This window comes from Bidens hawaiensis, unplaced genomic scaffold (genome assembly GCF_021521415.1).
Source record: "Bidens hawaiensis isolate Kalapana, Puna unplaced genomic scaffold, B.hawaiensis_p1.1 tig00009545_1, whole genome shotgun sequence".
Taxonomy (NCBI): Eukaryota; Viridiplantae; Streptophyta; class Magnoliopsida; order Asterales; family Asteraceae; genus Bidens; species Bidens hawaiensis.
In genome coordinates, this window is record NW_027491712.1 from 148,100 (window position 1) to 175,213 (window position 27,114).

At 38.2% G+C, this 27,114-nt stretch overlaps 1 protein-coding gene and 1 pseudogene across 1 annotated transcript; both read right to left on the reverse strand.

Moving 5' to 3' along the window:
* Window positions 1-6,826: 6,826 nt before the first annotated feature.
* Window positions 6,827-7,315, reverse strand: LOC143532836 (putative mitochondrial protein ymf1; annotated as a pseudogene).
* Window positions 7,316-18,489: 11,174 nt separating this feature from the next.
* Window positions 18,490-26,606, reverse strand: LOC143532837 (uncharacterized). Its single transcript, XM_077027767.1, has 8 exons — window positions 26,576-26,606; window positions 26,029-26,078; window positions 25,838-25,949; window positions 24,573-24,907; window positions 22,846-23,262; window positions 19,623-19,835; window positions 19,383-19,529; window positions 18,490-18,748 (listed from the first exon to the last, which is right to left on the reverse strand). Exons 1-8 carry the CDS (start codon window positions 26,601-26,603, stop codon window positions 18,626-18,628), a joined length of 1,425 nt encoding a protein of 474 aa, XP_076883882.1. The 5' UTR covers window positions 26,604-26,606; the 3' UTR covers window positions 18,490-18,625.
* Window positions 26,607-27,114: the final 508 nt, after the last annotated feature.

A 27,114-nucleotide genomic window follows, 5' to 3' on the forward strand; every position in this document is an offset into this window, starting at 1 on the left:
TGGGTTTTCATTTTAACCTTACCATATATATATATATATATATAATCATATTATAATAATGTCGTACATTTAATAAAGATCAATCACAATTTTATAGCTTAAATATTTCAAACCATGATAGAGCGTACGATGGATTCGGCAAATGCAATTTTTATACCAGTGGGGGCTTGGTAATTGCCATGCACTCTTATAACTTTTTTGTATTTGTTTCAAACCTCGCTAAAACGTTTAAGTTTGATTAACATGTACAAAAGTTAATTTTAATTAAATTACTAATTTTTGAGTTTATACGGACTGTATAAAGATGAGACGGTTGGTATTAACTGGTCTTTGACCCTTTAACTAATCCTTAGTTTTGATAGGATGTCAAAATGATAAGACGGTCCGTGTTAGTTATACAGACTACATGTAAATGACACAGTCAGTATGCTTTTGACAGGCCATCTAACTTTTTGAATCTTGACCCATATGAAATTTGTATGAGACATGCCATATGAACGTTAGATAGACCGTCTAACTGTTTGAACATACTCATTAATTTAAAAATCATTATAAGCAACTTTCTGATGTCCGTTTATGAATCTTATGCCTTCTATATGACTTATAAAAGATGTAGCATTACGCTAACATGAATTTGACAAGGTTTGATCCCCGTAATCATATTTGTGGTTTTAATGTGTGAAAACGAATTTTAACGAAGCTAGAATATGGTTATCTTGTTGTTAAGCAACTGAGGGAACCTAGTGGTGATTTATACTAGATTCTAACACTTTTGGAAAGATGGATAGAACCTTGTTTCTAATGAAGCACCTTCTTCTTGCTTGAATTTGCTTAATACTAACAAGAACTTAAAGAACACAAGTTTGGAGCTAGGGAACTAATGTGGGAGTGTTTATAGATGTGTGGATTCAGTTTGGTCATTCTCATACATGGTAGTTGTAGGCTAGAGATAACGGATAATGATCAACACATGTATGACACATTTGTGGCCTTGTTAAATCCTTTGCTGACTCAACATTAATATGGACCGTCTGAAGATAAAATGGTCCGTTTACAAAACTTCGTGGATGCGTTTTGTCTTGATACAACGTGTCTTAAAAAGTAGGCTGATGTTACGGTCCATCTAGATAAATATCTTCATGGATAAGCCTTGGTGTAAAAGGACCGTATAACCAATGAGCCAGTCTTTCTCATCCAACTTTTGTTTATTTACAAATTAGACCCTGTACTTTGAGTTTAACATATTTATAAAATGTTCTTCTAACTTTTAAAGTTGACAAATTTAGACTGAAAGTTTCAGGATACTACAATATGTTTGCTAACTGATCTTTTGATTGGACAAACAAAAGTCAAATAATCCTAGCTTCAATATTCTCTTTGATAAGGTTCCTGCCAACCTCCATATATTTTGTTTATGAATTATGAACTAGTTTGATCATGAACTAGTTTGGATTATTTACGAAAATACCATCGCGTGTTTTTTAATCTAACGTTCTGGAAGGTCGCGTACGTAATGTACGAGAAGATTTTATTGTGCAATAACCTACCCCTATATATACAAGAGATATATAGACATGAAGCAGACTTTAGAGAAGTGAAGCCTGATACCCTAAGGTTTCATTGGTTGGTTTGGTGAGCCACCACTTTACCAAAGTCACCTCCATTGTGTCGGCAGCCATTCTTGAAATTGAACAACTAGGGTTTGAAAAACCCATGCATAAATTGAGAACAAAGAAATTATTTAAATTGTAACTTGAATAAATAAATTTACGCAAAACATAAACAATAAAATAAGGAAAAAAAACAACCCCTAAATATCCCACACATCGTGCACTTGAAAATTACAAACAAGAAAAAAACTTATAAGCAAAACACAAAATAAATGTTAAAATGTAAATTAAAAGGAAAAAAGTTTAAACCCCAAAAAAGTACAAGAAAAAACAAAGATTGATGACCCGATTTTTTCCTGATGTCATCATAAATAATTTATTTTCTCTCTACTCGAGAACACAAGAAAAAGAATGATAAAAAAATTTATAGAGCTCACTCAGTCACTCGTAAGGAATCAGGGCAAGCATACGTGTCCAAATGCCAATTTACCACGTGTAAAAAGAAAGTGAAAAAATCTTGTAAAAACGTAATACTAAATGATTAATCCACCCCCCCCCCCTCTCTTCCCCAGTTAAACAAATATAAAGGCAGGATTCAAACCAACCACGTAACCCAAATAAATGTATAGTATTGTAACTAGTTGCTTGTCCCCTTGAGGGATCTTTATATGTAGACAGATAAAATCATCACGTGACGATGCAGCAAGACTTCAGTCAGTATGGCTTTGCCATTAAAAAACTCAGGTTACCAATAAGCATATAAAAACTTGTGGGATGTATGTGTAACTTAATGGAACTTGAGGGGATACAACATTAAAAGGTTGTGGGGCTAATTGGCTAGCTCAATAGAAGTTGTGGGTACCATATGTAAGAAACGAAACTTGAGGATTTGTTTGTATAACTTAATAGAACTCGGGATATTAAAAGGTTATGGCCTTATTGGATTGCATGTATTACATATGTCATTAACATGTTCTAGATTACATATGCCAAAAGAAGTAAGTCACCTGCAAGATAAGGAAGAATGAAACGAAATCACTGAATGTGTCCCGACCAAGCAACAAAGAAGCGGTAGCAGATGAGATTGGACCTATATAGACTAGGAAACACAGGGAAAGACGGTCTTGGGGGTCCCCAAAACAGAGTGAGAACTAGCCCTTTGAGGAGCTCTCTAAGCTGTCTAACTCTCTATTACCATATGCAGAGGGAAACCAGGTTTAATAGCCCTTTGAGGAGCTCTCTAAGCTGGCTACGGAATTGAATTTTATGATTCCTCTCCCTTGGTTGCCTTCACTGCCCATGAATCCCTTCTCTTTTTCTATTCCAGTAGTGTTATTCGGTCTGATCTGTCCATTAGCTGCTTAACTCATAATAGTTAGGAGGTTGTTGTCCTAATGAGTGTAGCGAAGTGCTCCCAGTCCTATTACTCATCTATAGGGCTATCACCCTAGCTTTCCCTATCTCTGCCTTTCTTTCCTAGTCCTGAGTTTTTCTTCTTGACTATTGCTTGGGATTGGGTTTGACGCTATTCAATACTAAATATCTACTCGTGGAGGGAGGGGAGGCAATAGATTCATCTTAGGCGGTAAGTGAAGGAAGTGTAGGGCTTAGGGCAGCGAGTGAGCCTCGGATTTTTCTTCAATAGCTCTAGGGGAGGTGAGAAGAGAGCCAATAGCTATTATAGAAAGACTTAACAATTCATGGCATGAATTAGAGTTGAAGGAAGAAAGACATGAAATGCTAGATTGATGGAATCTGTGAATGAGCTCTTTCGTCTAAGCTTAGAACTAGACAAGAGCAAGGAATGGACTTTAAGTGAGTGAAGGAAGGAGGGGAAAAAGGTCAGTTCTATAAGGCAAGAAAGCAAGATCAGAAGAAGGATCAATGCGCAGAATAACTAAGCATGACAAGGAGAGGATAGCTAGACTTTCAAAGACAGTAGAAATTGCAAGGAGACTAATCCCGATATTCTTTCCCTAGCAATTGGAGGATTCTATTGATCCAAGACCTGTATTTAGAGCAGGGCCTCCCCCGCTTCAGTTAAGGCCAGAAAGAATTATCTTACCTTTCTCTTCTGTCAGTTCCTTTCAAAGAAAACCAAGGATGAAGCTAGAATGTGGAGTACGGACTTATCAAGCTTCCCAATTCCACTAGCATAAAAGAGTTTATTCAACTCCTGAGAGATTCTATAGTTCCTGAGCTACCCCATGATGAGAATGAGGGAAGAAGTCCTTTGCTATTCCTTTGTCCTATCATAAGAAAGGACTCAAAAAAATTACCCTCAATCTTTCCAATCCCTCTAGTAGAGAATTCTTAGCCTTCATCTTAGAAACTGAGCTCTCACAAAGCAAGTCATTACTTATTGTTTACACATACTTTCTATTTTACTTAGCCTACTTCTTTATCATTAGATTTTGTCATTAGATCAATTAGGCAGGGAAAGACTCTGTGTACTAACTTTCTCTTCTTTCTTCTTTTTTTCAATCCCTACTTCCCTTCTTTGCTAGCACGTAACTGTCTTTGCTTTGCACAAGAGATCCCCCTACTCTTCACACCCCTCTAGTCCTGATCTTGCTTATACATTACTTGGGAAGGATTGCCCTATCCCTTTGTTGGGGGCTTTGGCTACCCTACCTCATTCCCTTCACAAGCCAAGGACAAGATTGCCCTGCCTGCAAGAGAAGAAATGGCACCAATCGATTCAATAAAAGGCATAAGTAGACAGAGCGAGAAGAGAGGATATCCTTTATCCTGTTGCAGCTTTCCTGGAGGCTTTCATTGAAGAATCGAAAGAATCTACCTAGTCTAGGGCTGAAAAGGGGGGGCTAAATGCAGAGACAAGGCAACTGAGGATAGTGACTTTCTCCTGTAATGAATAGAATAGGTTATGAAAGGAGAGAGTTTCCTATTCCGTATTCCGGTTGACCAATTCGTGCAGTATCCAATCCAGAATATAGGCTTGCTTTTGCCCTCTCCCGATAGTACATTTATTCTCTTAAATCACTAAATTCAAACTCTTTATCGGATGAAAGGGAGGGAGCGAACAAGTGTAGGTTACTCCTAGAATGTTGGGTCTTAGAGCCAGTAGAGCGCAGTACAAGCGAATGGAGTGGAATCTACCATTGAAGAAATCTATTTGCTTAACCCAGGCCTTCAGATCGCACTTCCTACTTTAAGAGGATCGGAAGAAGTTGAAGGTTGAGAAAGAAGGATCAGATGTGTACGAACAGAATGAACCCCAGATAGAGAAAGCGGACCAAGGGGAGATTCCCCTTCGATTGGAGTTCTACGGTGGGAAAGAAAGTAAGGAGTTAGAGCTCGAAAGTGAGAACTAGCTTATAGGAGCAAAGCCACTCGACCAGAGAGAGAGGAATGAGTACTCTCTCTCCTCATTCAAAGAAGATAGAGGGATTCCCCAGTACTGCTATAACTATATGGGGAGAAGTGATAACTAGCTAGACCATATTGATTTTTAGATAGGCTCGACCGGAGTAAAAACTGACATATAGGGTTTCCAGTCATAGCTATAGGAAGAGGGAATCCAACTATCTCAATTCAATCATAGGACTAAACTGTGCTTGATTAGTACCGGCTTTCGTTGAACTGAACAAGAGAAATGAGAATGTCAGTCTAGTGCTAAAAAAGGGCGAATAGCAATCGGGCTAAGTGCATGGCTTTGACTCATAATTCTACCTTTAAAGGGCTTCGTTTCGGCCTATGAAATCTCAGTTCTGTAAAAGCCGTCTTTGAGAGCATAAAGAGGGCCTTCTAATTCATAAAGAGGGTCTTAGAATTCAAACTAGATATCGGATGAAGGTGGTATGACAACCTCAAAACCCGGTCCCAAGGGGAGAGTTTTCTATTTGAGTTTCGGAAAAGAAAGGAGGAAGGACTTTTGAAGCTTGATGACTAGGGTTGGAAGCTAAATTCAGTCTTCGCCATAACATAAGAAAGTCGTGGAGTGCATAAGTCCCTTTAGAGAAAAGATAGGGGTGAGCGACTTTCCTGTGGTAGTCATTGCCCCCCCCCCCTCTCTCCTCTTCTCTTAGCATGCACAGTTTGTTTACGCCTTAGGCACATCTATCTTTCTTAGTTTCACGCTGGCCTAATGAATTGAATATGAATAAAAGTCAGTCTTTTAGTAAGCGTGTATAAGCAGTTGTTTAGTGTATAAGCAATTCTTTAGTGGTCGCACAGGTACGATGGGGAGGTTGGTTGAAGATAATGTTACGTGGCGTTCAAAACCAGTCTTGAAGTGAATGAATTAGAAAGAACGAAGAAGCAAGGAAATGAGATGACTCTTTCTTGAACTATATTATAAACAGACCTTCCCCTCCAAACCAATCACGAGTGTTTCTCCATTCCTCTCATATATCGTCGTAACGCCCTTAATGCTAGGTTTTGAAAAAAACTTTTCATGTCATTCCCATTTAGGTCCGATTCGGATCCCTCCGTTGTTTCCTTTTCCTTCCGACCTTTTCCTTAAAATGAGGAAGAAGATGGCACACTTGAATTGTATTACTTAAGTGCTTATTGCTTGCCAAAAACCCTACTTCTACAATTGGTAGGTCACCGGGTTATTCAAATAAGTTGAGTTTTCCGTAGTTTTCCCATGTTACAACTTTCGTACCAATTCGGTTGATCCAGAATGGATCGGTTAAACATTCCATTAGGGAGCCTGGTCTTGACTTTTCTGTTTGGTATTCATTCTCGTTCGGCTCTTGGAATCACATCCAACAGTGGTGGGAACAGCTCGCAAAATCCAACCACTTCACCTACTTCATTGCCCCCAACCCTTTCTCGTACCTCTATTGAAACAGAATGGTTTCATGTTCTTTCATCGATTGGTTATTCCTTTCCGTTCGTATCTCTTTCTCCAATTTCGGTCTCGATTAGTTCACAAGATTGAACGGCCAATTCTCCTCCGAACCCTCGATTTGATTGTTTTCTAAGAAGGTTGAGCCGGGTATGTAAGCCATGTATCTGGGAGGAACATGAAAGAAGGGCTTTCGTTTTTTTTCACCCCGTTTTGTGGTCTTGCAGCTATTTCAATAAATAAGAATATAAAATGATATATAATAGAAGACTTTTTTAGAAGAAAGATTCTATATATGTCCAATCCCCAGTGGTGGTGGGACCAACCAAGATGTATGTCGTCCAACCCAACCTCAGACTCTTTCTTCCCGTCCTATTTGACTCTCTGGGCACAGCTATAGTTATTTAGGTGGTATCCCGAGATTAAAGAGATCGAATTCCTCCGGGGAACACACAAAACAAAGATATGAACAGGGTAAATAGAAATGGAAAAGAGATGTTTCGAATTCATCAAAATGAGAAGCTTTTTCTACATCCATATGATTTACTAAAGTAGATCAATATTGCCCATATAATAAAAGAAGATCTTGGTCCGTGGAATCCCAAGAAGGTAAGAACTCCAACCTATCCGATGCTTCTTCGGCCAAATACGATATACAAGCGGGACCTGCACTATGCGCAAGCTGTGCGAAAAACCGTTTCTTTTTTCCGGTTCTGAAACAACTTGGGCGAAATAGGGTTCTACCGGGAAACCATGGATTTTTTAGTTTTCGCCATTGGTTACTGGTTGAGCCACTGGAATGGAATGAGATAAGAATCTCTGGAGATCTTTCCTCTCTGCTTACTCATAACAGGCTTTCCCTCTGTAGAAGACTTCTTTCGAATGGCATAAGTGGGAGATTGATTCCTCGATCTTCAAAGAAAACTGACTCCTCCTACTCCTTCTTCATCGTCGTTGGTCCTTCTTTCACTAATGATCTAATGATCTCACCATTTTCTAGTAGTTCTTGCGAACACGCGAGGGACTATCCTTTCTATCGCTTGCCCTTTTTTTTCACTCTCAAGACAAGGCTCTCTCTCTCTTGTATAAAACGAAGCAAAACGCATGGCGCTGAAGCTCAATAAACACAGACGAACATGATGCAGGGCATAGCATAAATGAAACCGCTGATCATTTCATAAAACATATATGCTTTCCCTTTCTCGATGCTTTTTTTGGCTGACTCACCAACCGACCCAGCAATGATCGATGACATAATGGTACGAACAAATCAAAGTAATTGGATTTGGTAGTTCTCCATGGACTTCTCTCTTTAGCCCTTTGTATATGTTCATAAATGGGTGTGCACCTCCAGAGGGGGGCCGGCCTCCCACTCTCTTATCTTATGCAGCATTGATTAGCTTAGCTGGGTTGGGTGGATCGTGCAATAAGCCTCTCTCGACCCTCCTTTTATCATACGTCTTTATGAAAGCCTATCGCCTTTTGAGATCTGGTCCATCATCAACTCAGTCAGATCTTCTTGTTTGCCCGCTTTGATTAGGCTTCCTTTAACGGATTTGATCGGCATTTCGTGCCTGCAGTCCTGCTGAATTCGACCTTTTATTAGGGTAGCATAGTAAGGTTAGAGGCGCAACTAGAGGAGTTGGCCCTCCTTTCTTTTTTGATCAATTCGATTGCAGTCTCCGAAGTCCTTCTTGATCAATGGTCCCCATTAGGATTACTGCTAATTAGCAGCCTTTTTGGAAGACGAGATACTTATGTGTGACCGCGGATTCCATGGTAGAAGTAGTTCTAGCTCTACATTAGGAGCAGGGGGCTCTATCTAAAGGAGGTATGGACCCCTCCCATAGTACGGTACGATGCAGCTGAAAAACTGAATAGGCTACCGCGGCCCGCTTCGCTTTTGTTGCGAAGCTCACTACTTTTAGAATAGTGCTTGCAGCTTGCTGCTCTCTATTCAAGCGGAGCTCGCTGTCTACTGCACGAGTCATCTTAGCCTACGCCACTTGTATATAGACAACAATGGCGCCCAAGATTTGCCCTTCGCGTAGTTCATTGAACCTTCCAACTTCATTCTGTGGCCTGTGCTAAAGAAGCGTGTCTTAACTAATTCCTTTGAACTCATTTCAGCTATTCTACCTCTCGATATCTGCTCACCTTGTACCTTTTATTTCTTTTCCTCATCCCATGATCCGTTCCCATGTCATGGAAGTGCAGCAGTGCTCCTTCATTCTTCATAACTACTATAACCAAGCTGCCAACCAATAAAGCAAGCACCTTCTTGGACTGAGACGTGGAAGCTCCGTTAGCACCTTAAGGTTGTCTTTCTCCTGAGAACCCTCAGGAATATTTAGAGACTCGGCTAATCCTTCTAGGCCCACATTCGGAGACAGACCAAGCACCTCTCTTACCCACTCACTATCTAATAAACCGGTAAACTGGACTGGCTTATTATCTGAATGAGATCGGAAAGAGAGGAGGTAGCCCCAATCTTCCAATAGGCACATATGAAAGGTTCTGAAAGAATTGAAAAAGCTCTGAAAAAGAAACAACCCGACCTGAGGAACTACCAACAACGGAAGAACTAGCAACAGCGGGAGAAACCTTTTCTGACCTCAGGTTCACCCTCTTCCTCAGGATTCTTTCTTTGATGATATGCCCCAAGCCCCTTTCAGAAGACCGAAGTCATTGGTGCTTTGCATAAGGGGTAAGCGCGTCATAAAGACTATTGGTACCTATCATAGACTTGACTCATTTTAAGGGCTTGAATTCCTTTCCCCGAGTTAGAGGGGTTTTCTGAAGGTCTTCCTCAAGGGCCACTTGGTTCTCAAAAAGACTGTTACCCCCGGCTAGAGTAGAAGTAGGCAAACGAATGTTTTTGGGGGGAACTACGGGAGACGGAGACAGGTGGTTAGGCAATATTCTAACTTCCGGCTCATCGCAATTCCATTTCTTAAAGTGCAAGTCCAGTTTTCTCTTTTTTTGAAAGTCAGTCAAGCAAGAAGGAAGGCAGGATTAGCTTTCAAGCAGTCTTCAAGCATGACATGAATTCAAGCCAGTCTACTTCGGAGATCTGATTCTACTTTCATGCCACCTTTCACTTCCCCGTGGAATTGCCTTTGATTCTGGCTTTAGATTAGGGCCTTGCTTACAATAGAGATCAATCTTTCATTCTTTTTCCTAGTGCACTATAAGCTATTAAAGAAGAGCTTAGGGTTATAGTCTCACTTTCCCTAGTCTCATAATCAAAGACTACTAACCAATCCTAATATGTGAATAGCTTAGGTGTCGTGGACTCTCTTACTTACCATAGACTCTCCTTATAAGTCAGCCATGACTCTTAGCCCCCTAACTAAGCCGTAGCGCTGGGCTGCACTCTTTCTTCTATCAACTGAGGAAATGCACCTTTCGTTTGAAATGCCCTCGTATTCCTATCTACTTTCAGTCTCTTTGCTTTGCTCGGTCCAAAAAGGATCAGGATCTAATTCTGCCATACATTTCAGTTTCCCTGTTTTCACAGATTGAATTTGCTGTATACTTTCTGGGGGAAATATGTCATCAAATTGTAAAAACAATCGAAATACTCTTTTTTGGTCGGGGCCGGCCACCAGCTCAATAACCTCTACCACTCTTGTAGATCACTGCGCCTGTCTTCACTTTTCGATCAGCCGTTACTCCCCGTTCACTTAGCCTACGAACTCCGGCTCACTTCCAGCTTGGATCACTTCTGGCTCGCTTAGCCCGAGCTCGAAACAGCCAACTCACTTCGCCTACGCAACGAAGAGTTTACTTGATTAGCTCGAACATGCCAACAGCATTCCGTTCACTTTCGCAAGATTCGCTCGTTTACCTGTTAGCTAGCGCTATTCCACATCTTATTTCAGGGAAGCCTACGAAGCGGTTTGAAAGAACGTAGTGGTGAACGAAGTTGACTTTGACTTATAGCATTTCTCCTTCTCTTAGCTGAAGGGTTATCCATGAATCCAAACTTAAAGAACTTGAGGGCATAGGACAATCCAGCCACAGGTTCTCCCTATGGCTACCTTGTTGCGAACGAAAGACCGGATCTCTTTTCTTCCAGCAACCTTCTTTTGATGAGAAAAAATAAAGAAGAGAAAGAACTGGGAGTTGGCGCCTACATAACTACTTGCTTGCTTACTAAGCCATCCTGGCAAGCTCCCCCAGTTAGATTATGATTCTTGACTTGACTTATTATAAAAACAACTCACTATCCAAATGAAAGACGATTGATTATCTACCCAAGAAGATAGAGAGTCCCACATACGAGAAAAGGTCACAAATGGAGTTGAACCAAGTATCATTGCAAAGTCATAATGATAGTAGGGTCGGTCTGCTTCCCGCCCTCCGAACCGGACGTGGAACAGGTCTCCCTCATCCGGCTCTCTGCAAGGGAATCTCCACTCACTGCTTCCCCTAATATCCTCTCTTTACCACATCATGGGGGTTTACAGGAGATCCCAGAGGCTCGCTCGGAAAGGCTTCTATACCATACCTTTTGACTTAACTCTACTCTACTAGTCACTACACTCACTATAGTAGTCCGTCCGGCTGCTCTTGCTGAAATCATTACTCTTCATTCTCCCGTGCTCTAGCAATTGCGCTCCCTAGACCACTACCATGTAGTTAGGTAGGTACAATCAATAAGGGAATCTAAGAATGAATGGGGATCCCTATCAATATCAAAATGAAGAAACTAGAATGAAATAGATTACCTTTCTCTCACTCAATAGATGTATCTGGTCTGATACGATACAATACAATACGAGACAATGGAATGCAATGGGATAGATGGTAGAGGGCTGCCTGCGCCCAAAAGGGATGATTCACTTGTCCCCTTGTCCATAGGGACCTCATGGCATACAACCGAAACGACTCCCGCTAGATAGCCGCCCCTTTATCTCTTTTTACAGCCTCGTGGACGGACGAAAGAAGGTAAGTTACAGAACAGGGCAGTGAAGTCTCGCGAAGTAAGCAGCAAGCAAGAGCTTCTATTAGTCAAGCGCTAGCGCGCCCCTCTCTCTAATGGGGCGTAAGCACTTTACTCGCTAGGGGATGGGATTCATTCACTTGCATTCCTGCTAGCACTACAAAAAGCTTTGGTCTTAACGCCCCTACTACTGCTGTGCAGCCTTTCCTTGGGTTCGTAGATTCAGGTGTCCTGTTTACCCACAACGGAGGAGCCGCCCCCACCAGGCAAGCGGCCACGGGTCATAACGCACTCTTCGCACAACAAATCCACTTTGAAGTTGACTTATTCACCCGGTTAATCGTCGGAATGTGTACGAGATACCATAAGGTCCCAATATCTCAATAGCACCTTTGTCTAAAGCTTCAAATGAAACTTCATATCCGAAACACAGGAACGATCTGACTAGAAGGTCATTAAAAATTTGATCGAAGAACCAGCGTTTATTGAAGAAGCTATAGAGTCGATTACAAAAAGTACTAGTTTGAAAGGCTCGTTGGAATTGATCCACTACTGGATTTACATTATACGCAACAGAAGCACCTGAAGTACTAAACGGAATAGGTATTAGTTTGGTAATGGTTGGAGCAGCAAATTCGGATTCGGCAAGAATCTCATTTTTGGTAGTACGAAGGGGGAATTGGCCCAAAAATTGGATAGGGATCAAGACGCTGTCGGGCGCAGGTGGCTGACTCAAGTACCCCCCGAACCGCGTGAAATGGTCGCCTATTACACAGCTCACTAACTCTGCCTGGAGTGCTGGTACCTATTATCGTCGGCGGGGGCGGTCCGGAAGATTGGTCCGCTCCGCAAAGCTTAGCTTTTCGGTTCCCTCCCACTATGTGGGAGCCCTTATTACCAGTCTACCTCCTTTCTCTTGAGGAATTATCTCAATCCCCGAGCTCCTGCTTTCTTTGTGTTCTTCACCGGCGCTCGCCGGATGTATCACTCATCTTGCTCCTAAGGTGAGGAGTCTTCTGTGTGTTAGAATCTTTACGGGAAGGAATCGCTATGTTGGTTGAGAATCGCTCGGGAATTCCTTGATAATGATAATGACTTTGCCAGGTTCTAGGGGCTACTTTTCTTTTTTGTCGATCGAGCCGCTCTCCCTCATTCCACTCGTCCAGTCCTCTTCACGAACTTGTACAATCGATGCCACAGAGATTGCCAACTCTATTATTGAAAAAATCAGGAAAGGGGGCGATGATTTGGCACCAGATATCCAGAGCTTGGTTTAAAAAAGCGCGCCTGAGGCAAGCCGAGGCGAGAGGCGACCTAAGGCGAGGGCCTCTTCGCTTTAGGCTAGTCAAGGCGAGCAATGAGGCGAGCTTTTTAGGCAAAAAGCGACCTAAAAGCGAAGGTGAGGCGCTCGCCTTTCGCACACAAGTGGTTTTTAAGCATCTAAATATTGTACAATATGCTTTTTAGGTTGTATGTGTAGATAGTTTATATATTAAATCATATATGATGCTTAAATATAACTACATCATGAGTCAAGATGCTAAAAACTCATGATATATACATATATAAAATTATATAAATGCGTTCGCCTCGAGTACGAAAAGCTCTCGCTTTTGCGCCTCACGATTCACGCTTCTGTTTTAAGTCCCGTCGCTTTTCTTCGCCTCTCGCTTTTTAAAACCAAGATCCGGAGGTGTGGAAAGAGCAGCTGTGAGAAGCGAAAAAACCATCAAAAAACGACGATTGTTCATGGAGGTTTCCAAAGAAAGACTCCATGGTTCTGGCAAACGGATCACAATTATAGGTACCTGAGCATACCGATGGAATGAACGAAATACGAACAGTTAACATATTATGGTCATAGATCTTAGGTTGTAACTTGATCGTGAGAGAATTTGTTGATGTTGCACCCATCAAGTATGGAAAGTGCCAAACATTGGGAACTACCAGGGGAGGAGTTAGGAACAGGAACAAGGAGAAGCGAGAACCACTTAAATGGAGGAATCGATTGTATTTCGTTCTTTGTTCCCCATAGCAACTGGGGATCAAAAAGCACTAAATTTGATGACTTATAAAGGGAACGACGAAGTAAGAGCATGCTATTGAAGACGTTGCAAGATATGTCGGGGAGGCCTCCGTTGATTGTGTAAGAACATAATATGAGTCCAAAGGCAAGGTAAGAATAAGAAAGGGTTTAGCTAATGGAGATATTAACTCTTTTGGGAACCAGTAACGCGTAAACCATGTCAAACCGAGACCGATCAATATCCGAACGGAATGGATGCGAACTTCTCCTAGAATAGTTTCCGGTGCGAAATGAAATTTATAGGATATATTTATGAGTAATTCAAAGGATAACTATAAAGATTTTCTAGGATTATTATGTAACCCCCTTTCCTTTGACCAACCTGTCCTCCTCAAACCAACTTGTCCCTCCTTTCTATTTCTCGGTAAGCGATTTTGTTTTTCATTCATTGATTGATTTGATTCAAGATAGCTTTAGCTTGCTTCCAATTCCAAGCGCTAGCGGTAGAAGCTAGTCGTCAGAAGCGAACTTCTGGGCAGGGAAGGAGCCAAAAAACGTGAGCTCCTAGAGCAAGCCTTATTGAAAACTAAAGCAAGAAGGGAGAAAGTTTACTTTGAGAAAGAAGGTGCTTGTTGCCACTTTATTAGTAAGTTTACCTCAAGAAAGGCGAAAACTTGCTTCTTTAGACCATGACTAATATAATAGAAAGGGCTTTTCTCGCTTAGTATTGCTTTGGCTGAGCCCTATCTTGCTGGCGCGAAAGCTACCGCAACTCAAAGAAAAAATAAATGAAGGAATAAGACATTAGCATTAGAAAGAGTACAGAGGCATTCCGGGCTTACTACAATACAAGTCATGAGCGATAGCGAAGCCAAGCTGGATAGGCTTTTTATGTCGAAAGCCCCAAAACTAGCTATCTTATAGCAGACAGCTAAGGCAAGCGTACTCAACTAATCTCATAAATTAAGTAAAGGCATGTTTGCATCGCAACTAATAGAAAAAAATGACTGCTAGACTAGACTAGTGGTTGAGTGCTCCTTGTTGTTCGGATCTTGACCGGGTCCGAGCTTCACAAGCTCTATGCTGTTGGGCGCAAGGGTCTTACCACCTTCTTTAGTTACTATATTTGAGTCTTTGGAGTACTTTAGGATTATATTCCGCACCGAGGATTTGTGCTTGTGGGCCGGGGTGAATATTGCAGACCAGCGGATCTGGTGGTCGACAATCGTTCGGACTTGGTAAAGGTTGTCGCGGTGTAGTAGGACAGAGGACTTATCGCGATGCCCGTGGACCAATTTACGATGTCTCCGTCGCTGACGTTCATCAAGCAGGCTACGTGGATTGGCCAGGGTCTTCCTCGGACCGCTTGTTAGTCTATGAGGAGGAGCTTTGTACACAATGGGATTGGATCCGGATTCCGAGATCGGGGGCTGAATTGCATGAGTTACACAATTTGCTCTTGGCATGCCAACAGGTTGTGTTGAATGGGGTTTCGGACCATGTACAATGGGTATTAGGGGATGATAGATTGTTCTTTGTTAAAAGCTTGAAGATGAGTTTAGTACAGTCTATGAGGAATGTGGAGAATTACATCATAACATGGAACAATTAAGTCCCTAAAAAGGTTGGAATTCTTGCTTGGCGTGCCGAAATGGAGAGGATTTCGTCGCTTACGTCACTGTCTAGGCGAAATGTACCGGTTGTATCTACTCTTTGCCCGTTATGTGGGGATTATGAGGAATCGGCATAGCACAGTCGGTTACGTCACACAGTCGGTTTGGAGCATTATTTCGAATTGGTGTAAGGTACCTACGTTTTTCGCGTTTTCTTTTCGAGATATTCTGGATCTTCATAAGTTTTCGGGGCTGTAAAAAAAAAAGAAGGCAACGGTGTTCCACGCTATTTGTCTTATTACAATCTGGAGAATTTGGAAAACGATGAATGCGTTGGTTTTTTAGTTCAAGCCGGCTCGGATGCATAATGTTATTGGTGATATTAAATCTTTGGGTCTCTTGTGGGTTCGTAGCAGGTCGAAAAACTCGAGCTTATCCTGGGATAGATGGAACGCTTTTGATATCTAAGTGTTTTTTATAGTTTGGTTTTTTGTTGGTTTGTTTTTTGGGTGGCATAGCCACTAGTTGTAATAGGTTGGTGGCGAATTTTCCTTTTGGTGTGACTAGTTCCTTGCTAGTCGGGTTGTATGTTGTCTTCTTGCGTTATAATATTTCTTTGTTGGTCGTTCAAAAAAAAAGTGGAAAAAAATACTTAAATGTCATTAGCATTAAACTACTTGTCCATTGGACAACCATAAAACAAGACTCTGCTTGGTAAACGGGTTGATTATTCAGGGCGGTCAGTGATTGTCGTAGGCCCTTCACTTTCATTACATCGATGTGGATTGCCTCGCGAAATTGCAATAGAACTTTTCCAGGCACTTGTAATTCGTGACCTAATTAGAAAACATCTTGCTTCGAACATAGAAGTTGCTAAGAGTCAAATTCGGAAAAAAAAAACCTATTGTATGGGAAATACTTCAGGAAATTCTGGATGACCACCCTGTATTACTGAATAGAGCGCCTACTCTGCATAGATTAGGCATACAGGCATTCCTCCCTATTTTAGTGGAAGGGCGTGCTATTTGTATACATCCATTAGTTTGTAAGGGCTTCAATGCGGACTTTGACGAGGATCAAATGGCTGTTCATGTGCCTTGATCTTTAGAGGCTCAAGCAGAGGCACGCTTACTTATGTTTTCTCGTATGAATCTTTTGTCTCCAACTATTGGAGATCCCATTTCTGCACCAACTCAAGATATGCTAAGTGGATTCTATGTCTTAACGAGTGGAAATCGTCAGGGTATTTGTGTATAATCCATGTAATAGTACAAACTATCAAAATGAAGATAATAACTATAAGTATACAAAAAAAAAGAACACTTTTTTTGTAATGCCTATGATGCAATTAAAGCTTATCAGCAAAAACGAATCAATTTAGGTAGTTATTTATGGTTGCGATGGCGACTAGATCAACGTGTTATTGCTGTAAGAGAAGTTCCTATCGAAATTCACTATGAATCTTTGGGGACCTATTATGAGATCTATGGACAATATCTAATAGTAAGAAGTATAAAAAAAGAAATTCTTTATATATACATATATATATATATATTCGAACTACTCTTGGTCATATTTCTCTTTTCGAGAAATAGAAGAAGCCATACAGAGGTTTTGGCAGGGCTGTTGTAATTCTATGCTGCCGGGGGGTTCAAATCTCGCCGGGTTAACTAGGACTAGAATTGCGGAATTTCTACGTGAATCAAGATCTAGAAAAGGAAGTTTTCCAATCACTGACTCAAACTCATTGTCAAATTCTACTCAGCACAACGCAATACGGAGGTACTGATGGCAGAAAGGCCCACTCAGGTCTTTCACAATAAAATGATAGACGGAACTGCCATGAAACGACTTATTAGTCGATTTATTGATCACTATGGAATAAGATTTACATCACATATCCTGGATCAAGTAAAGACTCTGGGTTTCCGACAAGCTGCTGCCGCATCCATTTCATTAGGAATTGATGATCTTTTAACAATACCTTCTAAAAGATGGCTAGTTCAAGACGATAAACAACAAAGTTTTATTTTGGAAAAATACCATCATTATGGAAATGTGCGCGCGGTAGAAAAATTACATCAATCGAACAAGATATGGTGTTCTTAATATTTAAACTTAATTACCCAACTCATTTAAACTTATTTTTATTTAAAAAAGTAGAACAACCCAAATCATAACCAACAAATTCATTAAGAAATTTAATTATTTAAACACAATAAAAAAAACCTTTTTACTTGGGGCTAAACTTTCTTTTACATTCGACCCAAATTTTTTAACAATTATCAAGGACAGACCCGTTAACTAAAAATTGATCACTCTCATTTGAATATAAAAAGAGAGTAACTAAAAATTGATCACTCTTATTATAATTATAATTATAATATAATTTAGAAGTTTGGTGCCGCTAGTGCCCAAATAGGATACTTGACGACACCGTATTAGTCCGTGATTTTTCTTTTATGTGTGTTTTGTTTAGTTCAGCTACTATAACGAAAGTAAGGGAAACAGAGCAAATGTCATTTTTTTTTCTTTTTGTTGTTTTAGTTCCGATACCATAATGAAGTTGACGGAAACCGACCAAATTCGAGTAGACTCGCCGCCTCAGCATCTGTGACTAACAATGCTCGGGTTTTACCAACTTACCAACACACAAGTTTATCGTCCGACGCATCTCCCCCCCCCCCCCCCCAACCCATTGGCCATTGGTCCACCTTCATATTTTTTTTCATGTTTAGCTCCAGTACCGTAACAAACGTAATCAAAACCTGGCCAAATTCGTGTCGAATTACTTCCACAATGCCCAAGACTGACAACGATTTTATTTTACCCAGCCCGGGTTTGCCGACCAAATAAACATCGTTTAAATATTTTGTTTTTTTATATGCTATGTTAATTTGACGAATTAATTTTTTGTGCTTACGCTCAAACTTTACCAACGATGTCTATACCCTAACGAACATAGCCGATACTGACCGAATTCACTTCGACTAATCGTCGTAACCCTCAGGTTTTACCAACACCTGGGTTTACGCCGCCAACGCGCCGTGTAGAAGAACTAGTTTAAATATAAAATGAATAAACATTGATTACCGGAAGCACATTCAAATCAAAAACCTTTGCCTGGTTTGCAATCGGTTTAGGAACCCCTCCGCTAAACCCCCGGTTTGTAATCCGTTTTAAGAGCCCCTCTCCAATGAAACCGGTTAAAGCCAAAGAGAAACAAATAAAAACCGGTTTAAATCAAACCAATCCTTTCTCCTTATAAACCAGTTTCAACCCGAAGATGTTTGGGCAAAAACCGAGACTCCCACAAAAGGCCCACGTAAAATTTCCAGCCCAAACCGTAAGTTGTAATCAAGCCTACCGGCTACCGATACCCGGCCCGCCCAAGGTTTCTGTTGGTTTACAAGGGCAACTAAACATACATACAGATAAATCAAACCAAAAGAGAAGAATAATAATAAGACCGACCCTATTTTTACTTTGGTAAACAAAAACCAAGAGTAAGGTGAATCAAGTTCAAAAGTAGAAATATTGATCACAGAAACCATAAGAAGTTCATTAGAATCCTACAATCTACACAAGCCCAAGTATAGTATAGATACTATGTCAAAGCCTATCTTTTGGCATGTTGGTATTAAGAGACAGATTCCTCGCCATCTTAATCATAGATGAAACCGGATCCACGGAGCTGCTCCCGCTCATCGATCCTTCCCCGGATTTAGTATTCTTCTGCATATACAATTTCACCACCAACAATTAGTAAGTAACCAAACACAGCATGTTAAACTACCACAGACAACTAGCGAGCGAGATTTCCTTGTTCATGTTCTCTGTTTGTTAAGAAAATGAACATGCTTGAGTTCGTTTATGCTCGTTTGTTATCACCATAAACGATCGCTTCACGAACATAATCGAGTGAACACCAATTAAAAGCGAGCTTAAACATCAATCTGGGCTTAAAAACTTAATAAAACTACGTCGCGTTGTACTGGAGTCATATTTTAACTTCATAAAATTAAACTAAATTGTAGCAAATCTAACAAATGTAAATGCTTGTATATACGTACGAAATTATACATCGTAAATTAGCAAACATAAGCACGAGTATGGTAACAAACATAAACAGATTTATATGAGTGCGCGTAAACAAATGCTTCCAAACATATATGTACGAACGAGACATGTGTTCGTGTTCATTTTTGTTCGTTTATCAAATAAACGAACATAAACAAACTTCCCGCCAAACGGTTCACTGAATGGTCGACTTGTTTACATGGGCGATTTTCAAAACCAAGGCCCCAACCCACCAGTTTAATAGATAAACAAGTTAAAACAAACAATAAATAAACGATTGCACGTTCACCTCAGGTTGGAAAGCAAGTTTCGCAATCCTTCGGGCTTTAAGCAACTTCTCACGGCTCTCATAAAAGCTCAAGTCATCAATCAAAGACGTCTTCGACGGGTAGCTTTTGAAAATGTCCAGCATCTCTAAACCCTGCTCTAATCCAACCTGAACACAACAATAAATAAATTAATAATTAAAAAAACATGTAGAAACAAAGAAATAAATAACTAAGCAGAGAAGATATTAGAAAAGAGATACCTCCTGGGTGTCCCGAGTGTATGTAACAGGGCGGTTATCATTGTTTTCAAGGATAATGTGTCTTAACTGTGAATTAGGAATATCTTTTATAAGATGCCACTTCACTGGGAAGAATCCGCTCCATTTATCAAGCTGCCAAAAATCCATGTTCTTTTCAAAAACAACCGGCCCCACCATTTCAGCCACGCCCACAAACTGTCCACTCCCGTTTACCTGCATAATCAAGAGACCGTTACATATGACGGTATGTGGCAACTCTGACCCGTTTACTTATGAGTAAACCGACTCGGGTGTGCTCTATATTTACAAGGTTAAAAGGGTAATATATTGAAGCAAAAAAAATAATAAAAAGGAACCTAACAGGAAATGGGCAGAAAGATCAAACGGGTTGGATTCACCCGTGTACTACTTTAAATGCATAAAACCTCGTACAGCACTTTATTCAAAAAAAATTAAAACATTAGACTATTATTAAAAAAAGATAAATTTGGTACAAAAATAAAAAATTCGGACAACAAAGTGTTTCGACCTGACCATTTAGACCAATTAAAACATCAAATCAATAAGCTCGTCTAGCATCAAATCAGCTCGTTGCTCTCTCCTTTAAATTGATTAATTAAAGCCTATAACGCACTTGCACGCACGCACACGCACACGCACACGCACACGCACACGCACACACACACGTATATATATATATATATATATATATATATATATATATATATATATATATATATATATAATCCCCATGGGGTAGAGGTAAGGCTGTCTACATCTTACCCTCCTCAGACCCTACCATAGCTTTGCTATTGGTGGGATATACTGAGTACGATGATGATGATATATATATATATATATATATATATATATATATATATATAGGATTGGGATCGTGCGAGAACCATTTTCAAATTGAGAACTTTAAGAACCGTTTTGGACCACAAAAAAAACTCCTTTTAAGAAAAATAAAAAAATAATTATAAAATAAAAAAAAAATTATAAAACAAAAAAAAATTATTTTTCATCGCGGTTTCACAAAAAAAAATCGGTTTAGCAAAATTATACATATATGTATAATACTTATTTTTTAATTTTATACATGTTATTCTCTATACACATATGTACAATTAAGATAAATGATAATCTACATATGTGTGCATTATGTAAATGGAGATTAAATAAAAATATAACATGTGTATAATTAGGTTTTTTTTTTTTTTTTTGAAACCGGGATTAAAAATAAAATTTCTTGTTTTTTTTTTACTTTTTTAAAATTTTTGTTTTTTATTGTTTGATAATTTTTTTAGAGAAAATTACTGTTTGCGTCCCTGAGGTTTTAGGGCGGAGACACAATGAGTCCCTAAAAAATTTTGAACTTGTGGAGTCCCTGTGGTTTCAAAAATGAACCATTTGAGTCCCTGCCGTTATTTAACTGTGTTAGTTTCAGGGGTAGATTCGGCATTTTACTTCTATATATATACATTGTCACTCTAAGTCCTTGAACTTTCATAATTGGTCACGTTGAGTCCCCTTCCCCTTTTAACAAAAATAAATGAACTAGCCTATTTTTTTTAACAAAAACAAAATGAACTAGCCTATTTTTGTTAACAAAAATAAACAAACCGAACCACATTTTCAACAAAAATTAACGAACTGTATCAAACTAAATGAAACGAATGACTGTTTTTAACAAGTAGTTAATTTCGTTTAACAAAAATAAACGAATCGAACTACATTTTTAAAAAAAATAAACGAACCGAACTTATTTTTTAACAAAAATAAACGAATCAAACTACCTTTCAAACAAAAATAAACGAACCGAACTTACTTTTTAACAAAACCAAACTTATCTTTTAAAAAAAATAAACGAATCAAACTACTTTTTTTACTAAATGAACTGAACCACTTTTTTTAACAAGCAGTTTAGTTCATTTCCTTGAACAAAATTAAACGAATCCAACTGCATTTTAACCAAAAAACGTGAATCAAACTTATTTTTTAACAAAAATAGACAAATCGAACAACTTTGTAAATAAACTAACCGAACTACTTTTCTAACAAAAATAAAATACCGAAATACTTTTCTTTAATAATAAATAAACAAAACTAACTACTTTTTTTTACTAAACTAAACGAACAGCTTTAACAAAAACAAGCGTATTGAGATACTTTAATAATAAATAAACAAAACGAACTACTTTTTTTTACTAAACTAAACGAACTGAACAATTCGCTTTAACAAAAACAAGCGTGTCAAACTTCTTTTTTTTTTAAATTAAGCGAACCAAACTTATTTTTAGCAACAAAAAAAAGGAACCAAACTAATTTTTTTAACAAAAATAGATGAACCTAACTTTCTTTAAACAAAAATAAGCTAACCAAACTTATTTTTAACACAAATATCGTCACAGCTTGCGCTAAGGTGGAGTTCGATTCGATTACTTATTTTAGTAGTTACAATGTATAGTTTAGCAAAAAAGTAGTTTGGTTCGTTTATTTTTGTTAAAAAAGGTAGTTTGGTTCGTTTATTTTTGTTAAAAAAGTAGTCTGGTTCGTTTATTTTTGTTAAAAAAGTAGTCTGCTTCGTTTATTTTTGTTAAATAGTAGTTTGATTCGTTTATTTTTGTTAAAAAAATAGTTTGGTTTGTATTTTTTGTTAAAAAAAGTTCGGTTCGTTTATTTATGCTAAAAAAAATTAGTTTGGTTCGTTTATTTTTGTTAAAAAAAAGTTTGGTTCGTTTATTTTTGTTAAAAAAAAGTTTGGTTCGTTTATTTTTGTTAAAAAAAAAAGTTCGGTTCATTTATTTTTGGTTGATTATGGTTTGGTTGGTTCGTTTCTGAAACCACAGGGACTCAACCAGTTCAAATTTTTTTTTCGGGGACTCATTGTGCCTCCGCCCTAAAACCACAGGGACGCAAACACGCAAACAGTAATTTTCTCTTTTTTTCTAATATTTTTTAAAGGGGTTTTTTCGTGGTCCAAAATAGTCTCAATTTCAAAAGGTTCTCTTAGGATGCTCGCCCTATATGTGTGTGTATGTGTGTGTAAAGAATACCAATTTAAAATAATAAAAAATATATAAGAAAAAAACAAGTCAGCTCAACGAGCCATGAGCTGGCTCAAGCTTTTAACCAAACAAGTCGGGCCCAAGCCCACCCTGGCTCGGCTCATTATAGCTATATACCTCCACCCAACTCAAAAAGATATGCATTTACTTACAGAAAAAAACAGGAAAACTGGACATTTTGACCCGGTTTTTCCTTGGGCCTCAAGAAAAGCATCATCTAGTTTCTTGTTACCATTGGGAGTACTAGACCAAACATCATATTTCACACATTTGTGAACATCATCTTCACTATACGATTTGATGATGAAAAACTTAGCTTTCTCATACTTTGTTTGAAACCCATCAAGATTATACCGATCATGTTTTAACGAACACACAGATTCCTTATTCTCGATCACACTGCTTTGAGACCGAGGACCACAAGTTAGTTCTTCAGATCCTCTAACTTTTGAACCATGAATCGTTGAATAGTTTGCAAATAGCCCTCGGTTTTGGTATCCAAATGATGACATGCTTGAACACGATTGACACCCATTTGCACCACTTCCAGAATAACAAGAAGCACCCAACTGTAAAATGAAAAATTGCTTATTCATCCTTTATTTAATCTCATAATTCGGACTTTCCCCAAACATGTTAACTTAGGCGGAGAATACGCCCTTTTGCATATGTAATCTTATTTGGGGCAATTTCATATATACCCCTACAAACGTAGAAAATATCATATATGCCGTTACAAAGTAATTAAAATATCAAATATACCCAATTCATTATAAACAACTTAATAAATTATTATCTTACCCTAATTTTTCTAAAACTTCACAGCTCCATAAATGCCCATCCTTAAATTCAACTTTTTTAATTTAACCATTTCTAGCATAAATGCCCATAAACAGTACTTTTCTCAAAATATTATATTTAATTTTTTTGCTCTCTTTTATAGCATACATGCATTCGCGTTCAATTATCTGACTCAAAGTTTCAAACATACAGATTCAATTGAACAACTATGATAGCAAAAAGATCACAAGTTTAAATATTCTAGCCGCTAATATTTTAATGGTTAGAATTGTTGGATGTGAGTTGACACCCATGCATGAACAAGTATTCATGCAGAAGTAAAGCCACCCACATCCACCACTTTAAACAGTTATTTCCATTATTTAATTGTAGTTTTCCTTTTAATGTTCTAATGTTTTGTTTGGTTGTTTATTATGCTTAGTCTTGTTTCAGTTACAATGCTCAGATGTAGGTTAGTGCAGGTTTACTATGTATGTACTGGACTTTTATTATGAAAGAGTGGTGAAATTTATTGAGAACGGAAGTTCGTATTTCATTTCCAATTGTTCACTCAAATTTGGCAGTTTTGACCAGTGATCTTTGGACTCTAAATTCAAATCAAGTGGTGCGACTTATCGTGATCTTGGATTCAGATCGCCCAACGTGCTAATTTGGGTGGTGTCTCTATATCTCAACCTAGCCGGTGTTTCCTATCTCCACTAAAAATCAAATTTCTACCCATTACATGTTCGTTACCGACTGATTTTATATCAAAATATCTACTGTTGAGAGAACAAATAAGAAGAGACTAGGGTTCGCTTGCTTATTGTCGATGTTGATAAAAATCCAAAAATAAATAGAGCTTAATCAAATATAACAGATAGGGGTAGAATGGTCAGTAAGTAAACATTCACTAAAGTTGGGTATAGATGATATTTACTAGTTTTGGTTGGGTATATACGAAACAATCCTATTTTATTCCAATCACAAAATCCTCCAAGCTTAAGATTCCATCTCAAGATTACCTATTTTGCCTAATAATAAAATCAAAGATTGCATTTTTACGATGAAATAACTATATACGAAAGAAAAGATGCACCTTGTTCAGTGAGCAGAGATATGAAGACTGAAGAGCCGACCGAGAGATATCAGAAACAGATTGTTTAGACTGCATATCACGCAGGTAACTTGGGAATCTTTCATCAAAAGCTGTCACGCTTCTTTTAGTATTAATACCGTTAGAACTACCCATAGCTGATTTTCCACAATTCCATGAGTAGCATTCTGATGATAAAAACTGGGAATCAAGACCCGTGAGCGCGTATGGATTGTAGCCACCTGGCATGTAATAAAGAGAGCTGCTATCCTTGTATGAGGGCCCATCACAACTTTGGTGGCAAGAACCACCTGACTGATGATAGCTTTCGTTATATCCTGTAACAGAAAAATCAAAACTAACACAATTAAGTTAAAGTCTAAAATGAGTCATTTTCAGTTACCCGTAAACTTTTCTGAGCCTTTAATTTTCTTAGACAACAATTAACGCGTTAATTATGAGACATATCGTATTATCAATGAGTAAATCTTGGAAAAAATTATACTAGCAGGATTTATGCATATTAAACTGGCTTTGTTAGTTTGTTTGGCTTTAAACATTTAATTATGAAATAAAGACATATCATATTATGATTACAACAATCATTGTGTAAATCATTAAAAAAATATACTAGGAGGATTTATGCATATTAAACTGGCTTTGTTAGTTTGTTTGGCTTTCAACATTTAATTACGATATAAAGACATATCATATTATGATTACAACAATCATTGTGTAAATCTTTAAAAAAATATATATACTAGGAGGACTTATGCATATTAAAGTTGCTTTGTTAGTTTGTTTGGCTTTCAACATGTTTGATCCATAATTTTAAATAAAACAATTACATCATATGATTATGTGAGTTTAAAATCTAATATGAGATGATTAACTCCAATAAAACGAGCACGCACTAAATTGAGATGTTTTTTTTTTCTATATGAAGTTTGCAACAATCAGAAGATCAGTTGTTTGTGTTTGCTGACTTCTGACTATTTAATAAATCACTATAAAAACCACCAAAAATGATTTCTTTTTAATGTGCGAAAAATATCCGCCGTGTTATATTAAAGTGAAATTTCATTTTCCCCCAAGGCTAGTATGATACTTGAAACATTGTTGCAGATACTTCAAGAAACTGTATCTTACCCTAACCAAATGATTCAAAAAAGAAAATGTTTATCCCAACATTAACAACTCATTAATACTCGTATCATCAGCTTCGAAACACAAATCCAAGCACACCCAAACCGGACATCAGTTCTAACCTGGATAATGATGATCATAACAGATACTAGAAGGATAACGAACACTTTGCTCTGAAACTTCTGTACAGCCAAACGCACCACCGACTGAAGGTATGCCACCTTTTCCTGGTATCTAAAAGACAAAATAAACGGGAAACTATTTCAACAAATGTAAGCGATTGTCATACACCACCTTTATTAAATTAGCATACCACGTTTTGATTGGTAAAGTAAGCACAGGCATCAGACTTCAGTCCTGCAGCTGATAATGAAGTTAAGCAGCAAACATATACTTCAACAAAACAAACTATTCATAGACGCAAATTCAGGACAAATTATGAAGAAAAGAAAAAGAAACCGGTCTGAAACATCTAAAAACAGCCTCAACCAGCCTAAAAAAAGCTTAAAATCAAGTATGTGAATGATACTGAATTAACCAAACTGTGGCCCTATGTCATATCAAAATAAGTAAACTTAAGCGAAAACTAACAGCTTGGCTTTATGTTTTTTCAAAAACCAAATTTTGCGGTTCAGTTTTGGTTTTGCATGTAGTGAAAACCAAAAGAGCCAGACATAAACCGCCCGTTTTCTGAATTACATATATTTTTTTGAATGTCAAGTAATTTCTATTACTATGCGCATGCGCCTAGGCAACAGACTCATGGTTTGCGGGTTAAGTGCATGTAACACCAAGCTAATTATGCTAAAATATTCAATTTAAAATATATTAGCATAAAGCTTAAGGTAATAAGAGGATACGATTGGCAATGTTGTTGTCTCCAGGCATAATCTATCAATCACCTGCAACAACAGATAGAGAGAATATAAAATTAAACTTGAAATTAGAGCAATTTAAAGAAAAAAAGTGGGATTCTTTCTCTTTGGATGAAAACCCAGGATTCCTTTTTTTGCAACAAGGGATCAAAACCCTAAGAAAACGCAATTCGCAGAAATTATCTAAAAAAAGGAAAGCGACTGTACGGAAAGTGATCGGGTGAAGGAAGCCGGAAGAAAAGAAAAGGAGAAGGTGGAGGGAAGGAAGAGTGAGAGAGGGGTGGGATAATAAATATATAATATTATTATTTTTATTTACTACTCACACTATATTATTATATAGGAATTTAAGAAGCTAAAATAAGCATACACGGTGGAATGTACAAATCAACTCCCTCTTGTGTATCGACACTTGAACAAGCTTTTCAAGTTCAATCGCTTCTATTCATTCTAACTCTTAACTCATGTTGCTAGTATTGGCAACTTCTAATTCTCAAATTGTATAAATTGCTTAGATTTTATTA